The sequence below is a fragment of the Mesitornis unicolor genome, unplaced genomic scaffold (genome assembly GCF_000695765.1).
Source record: "Mesitornis unicolor isolate BGI_N332 unplaced genomic scaffold, ASM69576v1 scaffold2060, whole genome shotgun sequence".
Lineage (NCBI taxonomy): Eukaryota > Metazoa > Chordata > Aves > Mesitornithiformes > Mesitornithidae > Mesitornis > Mesitornis unicolor.
Genome location: NW_010160061.1, coordinates 8,904 through 20,101, shown reverse-complemented (window position 1 = coordinate 20,101; position 11,198 = coordinate 8,904). Strand labels below are relative to the sequence as shown.

At 47.1% G+C, this 11,198-nt stretch overlaps 1 protein-coding gene across 1 annotated transcript in view; it reads left to right on the top strand.

The window, feature by feature from the left end:
* The window catches only part of GRIP2 (glutamate receptor interacting protein 2), a gene marked incomplete at its 5' end in the record, with an annotated part of 45,546 nt that overhangs the window by 27,968 nt on the left and 6,380 nt on the right, over positions 1–11,198 (top strand). Inside the window, 4 exons of the mRNA XM_010188596.1 lie at positions 1,412–1,551; positions 3,589–3,765; positions 6,607–6,760; positions 9,711–9,831. Coding sequence (XP_010186898.1) covers positions 1,412–1,551; positions 3,589–3,765; positions 6,607–6,760; positions 9,711–9,831 — 592 coding nt within the window. The remainder of the gene's footprint in view (positions 1–1,411; positions 1,552–3,588; positions 3,766–6,606; positions 6,761–9,710; positions 9,832–11,198) is intronic.

The following is an 11,198-nucleotide window of genomic DNA, read 5'->3' as shown; positions in this document are numbered from 1 at the left end:
CGTAACCGCTGCAGCAAGCGAAGGATTGCCTTTAAACTGCCAGCAGTTAAACTGGATTTTTTTTTTCAACTACGCAGATGAAACTTTTGAGACAAATACTCTGGTTCCAGTTTGATCTGTAATTTATTTGAATGCACAAGTTTTCCCTGAGGGCTTTTTCAGGCTGGTTTGGATGGGACAAGACGGACATCTAGTGGCTGGCTGGAACTGCCAGGGCATCTGAGCTGCTTCAGCCGCAGACCCAGCAGTCCTGCCTGCTGTTGGGCTACATTTCCCAATTTGACGTACTTAGAGTAGCTGTTTCACAGCAGTGTGCCTGCAGACGTTTCCTGTTGCAGGGAAAGACAAGTAGCTGTTGTGCCTGTGACAGGATATCAAATCCCAGTTTGGCAGGAGCGGCAGTCCAACTTGGAGATGTAATCTGACGTTGCCATGGGCAAAAAGATATTGCAGTGCAGATTTGCATCTCCTCCTGGCTGGGTCACACAGGTTCCTGGTAGTGAAACCTCACAGCACTGCTGGAGGAGGAGGGGATTGCTGCTCTCGCTCACTGGTGTTAGGGAGCGTGAGTGTGGTGAGCTTGGTCCAGCCTCGGCTGCCAGCACTGGTGATGGACACATCCTGTCCTGCCTGCTCTTTCTGGAGCTGTGGCAAACACCAGGAGAGGTTACGTGAGCCCCTGTCTGTGGGCAGACCCAGAAGGATGGAGGAGAAGGGGAAGGATTGCTGTGACTGGTTAGGTTGCTGCTGACTGTTGCTGAACCCTGAGGATTTGTTGAGCTGAGAGCAGAAGCCAGTGCTGGAAAATGGCTGTGCAATAAAACACAATAACCTCTTCTAGAGTGCTGGTCCCAATGGAAAAGGTCGTGGTGGCGTAGCTGCGTAGGGGGAAGCTTTAAACATATCATGAACTGATCTGCAACTGGTTCAGCTCATGCTTGCACACACAACCTCTGTGTGTTGGGCCATTTTACTTTTGGGTTAGTGTTTTTTTTTTCCAATGAATTTCCAGGTTTGTCTCATCATTTCTTTCCATCTGTGTGAACATGCCCTTCAGTTCCATGTGTGATGACTGGTGGACATCACACACTGGAAATGCTTGTGCTTTTAGCACGCAGACCCCCTTGCTCTGAAGAGATTTGACTGTAAGCTGGTTTGCAGTCTCAGTTCCTGGGAAGATCCGAGCATACGCTCCTGTGCATATTTGTATTTATATACACAGATGAAAGATGGGAGGAAACCAGATTCCTGGTAGTGGCGATGAAGAGGAAATCACAGGTATAGAGAGTACCAAGACATGTTTGAGAGAACTGAGAGTTAATATGCTATTGATTCAAGAGACAACTTAATGGCCTGTCTTGCAGAGGCGAATCACTTCTCGGAAGTTTTTAACAGTGCCTTTTCTCTCCAGGACCGGAGCCATCCACGTCGGTGACCGGATATTAGCCATTAATAACGTGAGCCTCAAGGGCAAGCCGCTGAGCGAAGCCATCCACCTGCTGCAGATGGCAGGCGAGACGGTCACCCTGAAGATCAAGAAGCAGACAGAGAGTGAGTTGGGGAGCCTGGTTTGGGGTAGGAGGGTGAAGGTGCAACCCAGCAGGGACCTCAGGCGATGGAGGAGGTGGTGCTGTGGGTTTTCCTTCGTGTGTCGTGGAAGGTGAGGCACAGCAGCATCGTCAGAGGCACAGCTGAGGCCAGAGGGAAAATATGGCTCTTTTTTGGATTTGTGACTCACAGATTTTAAAAAAGGCAACCTCTCTATGGGACTGGAAAGAAATTAGACAGCAGGTTTATTGGTGGTGATGATTTTTTTTCACATTGATGTCTTGTGCCATTGGTGCCATTCCCTGTCTGTGTGGGTGTTCCACACAACAGTGAAGCAGAAGATGCTTTTAATAGTAGAAGAGTGAAGGTCTTTTTTTAAAATATAACCCTTCAAAAATGAGCAAGGGGACCCTGAGCTGGTAGAATCCATGAGGGAAAAAAACCAAACCCGAACACCTTTAATTCAACTTTTTAAAAGTGACTGGCAATAAATCTTTTCCACCCCATTTTCTGACTCAGAGTCCTAAGATCATCTTTCAAAGCATCTACCTTTACTTGAGAAATCCCCTTCTCATTTCCTTGCCAAGCTCCCTATGGCTTTGTAGCTGCTGTTCTTGACGTGGTATTAAAGGGCAGGAGCATACTTAGTACAGACAGGCCACTTTTTGGGGAGACAGAGAGAGAGATCAGGGAAATGGGGGAACATATGGACTTAGCAAATAGAGGTAGAACTGGGGAATTGATTTCTCTTCAAGAAACCCCAGTCTCATTCCCTGCAGCCAAGTGCCTTGATCCTTGGTCTGAAATACTCTTTTTTTCCCCCTGCTGACGCTTAGCATTGTCCCAGTGACTCGCTGAAATAATTGACATGCAAGTGCCAGTTGGAGACTCGTTAATCATTCTGAGAATGAAGCAGGTGTAATTGAAATTTCAAGGTAATCTTGAGTTAATCATGGTGAGCAATCTTCTGAATGCTTGGAAAATAGGGACTTTCAGGACACTGGTCTTTGTTTGGTGAAATAATCTGTCCTCATTGACAAATGCAGACTTTCAGAGGGCTTTTCATCCCAGCCTCTGCGAGTCAGGGATCCAGGGTGTGGATGGCTAACAGGCTATCTAATCAACGAGGACTTTAAAATATTCAGCACAAAGAGGTGCTTGTGCTGAGAAATCATTCCTTGCATAGCTTTTGCCTGAGAGGGAATTTGATATAATGATAATAAGGGTCTATTATTACTAAAATAATGAAAGAGAAGGTCTGAGCTTCATCATCCACATTTACCTTTCCATTTTCCAATCACTAATCAGGGGAAATTCAGCCTCAAAACACCAGGCCTCAAAATTCTACTGTTGTCATGAGACTGCATGGGAGACTTGGAGAGGTGGTGATTAGCCCTGCATTGATATGAGCTTTTCAGATCAATCGATCTCAGAAGGGGGCTATAGCTTCATCTGTGGTAATCTGGGACCTGTTTGCATTGTTGTTGGAATTTCATTGAAACATCTGCTTGGAACAGAAAGTTTGTAGCCAGAAACCTGGCTGGGTGCTGCTCTGGCACTGTTAGGATCCTGTCCCCAAAGGCAAACCATGCTAGGAGCAATTTGTCTGAAAGCACTGCTGATCTGGGTGAAAAGCAGGCTCTGGGACCAGAGAAGCTCTGGGCTGTTGCTTGCAGAGGCCAACACTTCTCTGGGCAGGGCTGTTTGGAGGAAGCTCCCAAAGACACAAATATATGTGCTTGTGAATTGAGATTAGGTCCCAACTCTCATATTTGGGAATCCTCAGATCCCCATGGCTGCTGCTTATATTCCATGTGCTAAAAACTCAGAATGACATTTTTTCTTGATTCAGCTTGAGATAAAGAGTACTGCATGGAGAGTCCTTTCAGCTGCATTGCACAGGCCTTTCTCAGCTACTTTGGAAGAGCTGAAGAGGTACTTCAAAAGGCTCAGAGTACCTGGGCTTGCTCCCACAGCAGCACAAGCCTTTCCTTGAAGCTTGCTCTTCGTGCCTGCTAAAGAGGCTTGTTCTGATTTCAGAATCCTATCCCAAGAAGTCAGGGAGTATAAACGAAGTGAGCGACCCAGAAGATGAACTGACTGACTCCCAGAAAGCGAGCAAGCTGTCTGAGATGTATTCCACCACAATTCCCAGTGTGGACAGTGCTATGGAGTCCTGGGATGGCTCCGGCATTGATGCCGGGTATGGAAGCCAAGGTAAGCCATGGTTTTCTTTTCTTAGGGGTCTCTGGACCAAGGTGAGGATAGGCAGAGCCTCTGAACCTGTCTGGAGACTGAACGTGAGCCCAAGCCTGAGATCTGACCTTATTTGCATGGCTTCTCACTTCCAGCAAGGAACAAAATGTATTTTAAAATGCACTCGTGTGGAGCTCTGAGTTGATGTATCTGCTTTAGGTTTTTATTGTCACATTTCTTCTGGCTTATATGGCATCATACTGTTCACAGCATTTTCAAAACCATTACAGCACTTTACAATTCACATAATCAGAGGAAGTATTCACTGGCCATATGTCTTACAGAGTATTTGATCCATAGCTCACTTTTAAATATCCAGAGAGGCTATGCAGGATGTATTAATCCTCTTCAGGATGTTTTATAATCCACAAGAATGTCTTGTGACTAGAGGCGCTCGCTTAACAAAATAATTAAGGTAATGCTACAAGAAAGTATCTCTAACTCTCCAGTGAGTGATCAGATGAACACATGTCTTCGAGGCCAGGTTTATTCAGCTGTGGCTTCTGGCAGACATATGGAATTAGGATGGAGGATGATCTGGTCATGGGAATAGATTTTTACTTGGAGGAAAGCACTGGAAAACAGTTATTCCAGTTCAGATTTAGTGATGTAAGCTAGTAACAAAACAAAACCCTGAATCACCTCTGCCAAAGGAAATTGGTGAGAAGACTGCAGTTCAGAACAGAATGTGAAAACAAGGAGGGGTGCTGCAGGAGCACTGTTGCAAAGCACCTTCAGTACATGAAGCAAGGTGCCTGCCTGTGCTCACTGTGCTTTTGCTTAGAGAAATTCAAAGGCCAGCACCACGCAGGTGCCCTTTTTTTGCCATACCTGCATCTTCCCTTGGCCTCCCTTGGTCTGAAGTCTTAATCTCGGAGTGCAGTTGGGATTGGAGGCTTCATTAAGGAGGAATCCCCCGGCCTTCGTAACACTGCAATCCTTCTCCATCTAATTGAATGTTAACACAAGTCGGACACTGGATTTAGAAAAGCAATTGCTTTTACGGATAAATTGAGAATGAGTAATTGAGCACAGAGCCCCAGGGAGCGGGGCTGATGCCAAGTGCCCAGCATCCATAGACTGCAACTTTGCTTCAGGGCTCTCTCGTCCTCCCTGGTAATTGCATTTGGTTGCACGGTGGTGTGCTGGCACTGGCTGGGAAGAGGGATGCTAAGGTCAGGGAGAAGGGCACGCAGGGTCGCCCGTGGGATGGGCAAGGAAGGCAGGATCTGGATGCACAGAGCCTGGAGATTGGGTTTTACACCCCAAAACAGAGAACCATAGGGTTCTCTGTTTTTTAGGGTTTTAGCTTTATCCCCAGCTTTAGGAAACCGCTCAGGGAAGGGTTTGGGTGAGGGAGCTGTGCTGGGCCTGGTGGGAGCGTGCCACCAGGTGGCTCTGAATCCCAGGGATGCAGCCCAGCTCTCTGGAAGGAGGAGGTGAAAGTGGTGGCACCCAAATGCTCTGCACCCTGTGCCCAGCCCCTGGCCCCCTGTGCCCAGCCCAAACCTGCTGCCCCCTGGCTCCAGGGACCTTGTTCTGCCCTGGCAGACAGCGAACACTCCTGACTGCTGTAAGGTGTTGGCAAGCACTTCTCTGGGGCTCTCTCCAGAACTGTCTAACCTTTAAAAACACACAGAGGAAACGCTAAGTGAAATAACAGGTCTTGGCATTTTCAAAGAAAGTGCTGGCATTGTCTTCGGGTATTTCCAGGGCTCTTAGCTGTTTGGGAGGTCAAGTCTCCCTTAATTATGTGTTTCTCTGTTACCTCTTCCTGTTCGCTTGGCACAGCATGTGATGGAAGAATACGGTGTTTCTTGGAAAGGCTGTGAGGATTTCTCTGAAATGTTGAATGGGCAGCAGGAGGTGGGCAGGGGACTCGGGAGATTGATTTCCACTGCAGATGGCACTGACACTGCTGAGGAATGCTCATGTTTTGGAAGGTTTCTGTCTAGACAGCACCTCATGAGACCTGGGGATCTTGTGACTCGGTTGTGATGGTTTTGCATCTCTGGAGGAGGACACCGCAGTACGGGGGAGTCCTTGGGGGCAGACATAGCAAAACTTATCTGATTTCATCCTCACGGTCCATATTGATCTCCTATCAAATGTGATGCAGATGAGTGATGTGATACACTGGAACTGGTGACCATCACCAGGTACCCTCAGCACCACCACACTTGTTGAAGGGAGGCTGCTGCTCTGGATGCTGTCCTTCTGTATCCCATTACATTTTTTGTCCTGTCCATTAATTCCCAAAGACAGTTGAGAATCTAAATGAAGATTTCTTTTTTTTTTTTCCTAGTAGAAATCAGGCCTCCAAATCCCTCAAAATGAATGCGATTGGGCATGCTGAGGGAGGCTTGGCAGCATCTTCTCTTTGCCCTTTGAAGGACTCACTGTATTTAAAAGTGGTTGCTTCAACAGCACAATTTCTGTTAGTAAACAGGAGCCATTAGCTGAGGTTGGAGCTGGCTGGGGGTGGGATCTGCGTTTGTGGCTATGCGTAGCCCCGTGTTTGTGGATCCTGGACCCACACCACAAAGCTACTCAGAAGGGAGGAGCAAGAGAGAAAAGGGGCACCTTGTGAGATGATCCTGAGAAGCTGTTTTGGTTAAAGCAAGAAGAGATTGGAAGAACAACTCCTTTTGCATGTCTGAAATGGAAGTAGTATGCAATCCAGATAGCCTCAGGTTTGGGACCTGGGGAAGGAGGCTCTCCTGGCACAGCATAACTTACCTCATTTGAGTTTTCTGACCAGGTATTACTTTCTGTCTGTCCACGCCCTCTTGCCTTCCCTAGGTACATACATATCTCAGGCTGCGGGCATAGCCCTCCATCCACACGAATGGAGACACAGCAGGCAAAAGAGCAGCACCCCTCCAGGGGACCCCAGGAAAAGCTACCCCTACATGGATGGAAGCTTCAGTGAAGACGACTGGGACAAGCCCAGCAGGTACGGAGGGGTGGGAGGCGGTAGGGAGGTGCATCTGCAAATGTGGGTGTTGCTGTATAGGGTCAAGGGGGCATGGGAATGTGATGGAGCAGCCAGCAATGTCCCCATCTCAACATTGGGCAGCCATGGGGTGGGATCATCTGCTCTGTTGAACCACCTCTGCATTGCCAGGTTGCCCTGGGTGTAGTAGCTCTATGGCACCTCTGCCATGGCCAGGTGACATCTGTGTCTGGAGTTAGGGTGATCTCAGCTGCATGGACCACAGGTTCTTACCACATCTCACACACCTGCCATGGAAAGGCTACAGTATTTTCATAGCTAAGGTGTCATAAATAGGCATGGCCAGGGCTGTCCCCTCCTGTGTTGCCCTGGCACTTTCGAGGGAGGATGCAGCTTCACAAGAGCTGGATGCCACAAAGCCAAAAAGGCCAACCAAAGCTCTCGGAGGACCAGTATGAGGTTGCATGCCCAAGTTAAAATCTCCCAAAGCTGTGGCCAAACGTGTCTCGCCATCACACTTTGGCCTTTACACTTCCACAAAGAAAACCACGCTGAGTGAGCATGGTCGAGTTAATTCCCCAGCTCAGCCAGCGTGGGAGAAATCCCCAAACACCTCCTGAGCCCATGGAGCCCATGGAGCCCATGCTGCTGCCCCTTGCTTTGGATGAAAATCCTGCTGGATCGGCCCAGGCTCCTCACTGAGCCACGCGCGGTGGAAAAGCCTTGTTGCTTCGTAACCAACCCTCCCCACGACATCCTTCAGAGTCCCCATAGTTGTGTGTGTCGTGTTGTTACTGTCGGTACTTTTGTTTTTTTTTTTCTTTCTTATTTTTTTCCTTAACTTTTGTTTGTCCAAACAAACCCCTTAGAACATCTCATGGCCATTTCCACCTATTTAAAGATGATCAAACTGGCAGGAAGGCTGGCAGCGGCAGAGACTTTGTTCTTGTTTTGCCTCTCAGTGAGAACCGGCTCACAGAGGTCATTGATCCCTCCTGGCCCTGCCAGCGAGGTCACCGACAGCTGAAGTTGGCAAATCTGAGCACTCGTGTCCCTAATGAGGGCTTCAAGCCCCGATGTCAAAGTGCAAGTGAAACAGCTCATGCCGCTGGTCCCTTTATATTAGGGAGAAAAACAAAATGTCTCTAACCCCAGGTGCCTTTAGCCTGGAAAAACCTGCTGACCCAGTGGTGTGAGAGCCTGAACTGATTCATCCGTGTCCTGGATGTGTTTGTTGTATTGCTGATCTGAGAGGCAAGAAACCTGTAACTGGAATGGACATTTGCCTCTTTGGTAACCTGGGAGCAGAGGAAGGAAATGAGTAAGGGGAAAGAATTGAAAATTCCTTGTGGAGGGAAATTTTGGGTTGTTTTTCTAAAGTCTTGCTGGGTGTTTGTTTGACCTTTCTGCCCGGTGCAAAGGCTACTGTCTTTTAAAAGCTGATGAAAGGTAGGAGGTAAATTTAAAATACAATAAGACATGTCAGGTGCTGCTCACTCCAGGCAGGCTATGGTCCCACAGGGAGCAGAAGAGTGTGTGTGTGAGTTTATGCCTGCTACAGACTCCCATTTAAACCAGTGGATGGAAAGCAAAGTATGTACTAAAGATATGGCAGTTAATAGAGATCTGAAAAAAGCTCTATTAATAACCCAAGGAGTCATTATATATGTAATGGAGGCCAACCTCTCCTTGATGGTACTCAAATAAAAATGTTTTGACTTTGCTAAGTGGCTCTGATGGATGAGCATCCCTTCCTGTCTGCGACACTGATGACCATAGAGCCATGAGAGATGCTGCCAGATGTTGCAGAGGTGGAGCCTTGTCCATGCAGCTCCTAATAAGATGTTTGGGAGATGTATTAGGCTGCTCTAATGTCACTGTCCCCTGGGATCTCTCGCCATGACACATCAGTGGGTTTATTGTGACCTTGATTTAACACCACAGAGAGTTTCATTCAAGAGGCCCCTGTTAAACTGAGCGCTGGTGGTCTGAGTTCTGCACCGATCCTGGTGTTCAGTCAGCACTGTCTGGTGTCACCTACGTCTCTGGCTTGTTCAGAGGACTTCAGCATGTTTAATTGCTATTTGCTTTAGAGGTCTGAGAATTGACCCTGGCTTGTGGTCAGAGATAAGGGATGCTGAAACTGCCAAGGTGGGAAAATCGTGGAACCCCCAGGAGGACACACACGGTGTTCATGTTAACGTGTGTTTGTACCAGGTTCTCTTCACCCTTATGCTCTGTTATGGATAGACCTGGTGGCAATCTTTACATGGCTCTAAATGCTGTGACTTTATATATAGCAAAAAAAAGAGACCTCCTAAAAGTAGCATCTCAGTGCCCTGGCCATCCCAAAGCAAATGCAACTTGGTTTGTGTGGGTTATATGTGACACTGTGGATATCGCTGGCTGTAGTGTGCGTTTACTTGTCCAGCCCAGGGCAATCATTTTTATATACATCTTTGCATTATTTACTCTCATAGAGACCTAATGTATTTCTCATTTTCTCACCATGTCTGTTACCCTCTGTGTTTTTCTCTCTCTTCTCAGGTGTTCTGTGTCTCAGATCTGAGCTCTATCCCATCAGCCTTTGTACTAACAGTCTCTGAGGCTCCTGGTTTACCCATAATGCATCCTTTTTTCTTTCACTTCTCTATTTCACCAAAACGTCTTCCTAAACCTACAATCTTCCTACAGGCACTTTTTAATTTACCCTTTGAACTTTGACATTACTACACCAACCTAATGCTTCCTTTGAAGGACACTTGCCCCGTTAGTAAATGCATGGAGGTCTCGTGTTCGGACTCTTGTCTGAAAAGTTCATATTGTTTGCTTTTGTATATGAAGACTCTTCAAGTCTCTGCTTTTACTGGTGAGACACTTGCTGTAGCCTCGCGGCTTTCATCCCGCTGCAGAAGAGTGCTGACAATGTTTGGTTCCTACGTTACAACAGATACCCCAACCGCCAAAACGGCCTTGAGACCACTCACGAGGATAGTTTTTGGCGTGTTTTTGGAGAAGCTTTGGAGGATTTGGAAACATGCGGCCAGTCTGAACTTTTGAGGGAGATTGAGGTAAATGACATTCCGAATTTTCTGCTGATCTCACTCTTTTGCTCTTGCAGTAAATATCAGACCGTTTCCTCAGATTTGTTTATTGCCTGTAGCATCCCTGTGCTGCCAGTGGGGTGAGGAAGGGTTTGAGTTTAATCCGTGTCAGTGTTAATGGATAACTGTGTCTCATTAGATGCTTGCGTGTGTTTTTCCCTTGAGCCGATGACTTACCCATCAGGAACTCCATACTCTTATGGAAAACTATTGCTTGGCCAACAATCTTCACATGACTGTTGGCAAACCTTCCCTATCAAGCGGTAAACCCTCTGCTTGGAAAGATATTGTCTGTCCAAAGCACTTAAAGACCAAGCAAAAGGAGCCCCCCAAAACCCCACTGGGACTAAAGTCTTGGCTCACTTTAGATATAGACAGCCCCAACATATTTCTTGCATTCAGCTGTCACTCTGCCGGAAATTTTCAGTGAAACAGGGAATTGGAAGCTTTTCAGGCGGCTTTCCCCATGGAAAAATCTGGGAAAGTAATTGCTTCCTGCAGAAATAAAGGTGTTTCCTCTCTTCACAAACCACTTTCTCTTTTCTTTATCCAAAACGCTTTGGAGGTCATGTTATTGTGTCCGGTTATAGGATGGGGAGCCTGGATTTCTAAGCTGTGGGATGCAAATAAAGGCTTCCCCTGAGGCTGCCTGACAGGATGGCACCCGTGCTGCTCCCCTCCCCAGTTCAGCTCCCGCAGCCCAAAAGGAGGAGTTGGGACCCCATGAACCCCTCTCTCCCCCTGCTTCTGGGTGCAGAGGACTGGGTCGTGCCCTCTATCACCCCAGTGGGACTGTTTTTATGCACAATTGCATATTGCTTAGGCTTTGGAGAGAAAAGGCAATTTCTGAGTAATTGGAGGTGGAAAAGGGAAGTCCCATTTTGGTCTGTACATGAAAATATTTGTGACAAAGGACTCGCTAATTGTTCTTTCCTCCTTGATCCTTAGCAACTGTAAGTGGTGGAGGAAATCTCAATTAAGTCTATTGTGCTGAAGCATAGGATGGTGGATGTATTATCTTAACTGCTTAAGAAAATGCTGACTTAAACCAAATCACACCAGCCTGCACAAAAATCAAACCCACCAAGCCCCCCAAAACTGTAACTTCTTCCCTTGATCCCTGTTCCCCTGGATCTCAGTGTATTTAGAGATGAGTTTAGGCAGCTACCGTCAACCTTTCTGAACTGTTGTTGACTATTTAAGAAAAAGTACCCCTCTAAAGTGATGCATATACGTTTATCTCTGCTGGCACCTAAATGTAAATGTAATTGTTGGGCTACTGTGAAATGCTAGGACTTAGAAAATATCTTTCTGCCCAATCCTTTTCCTTTTCC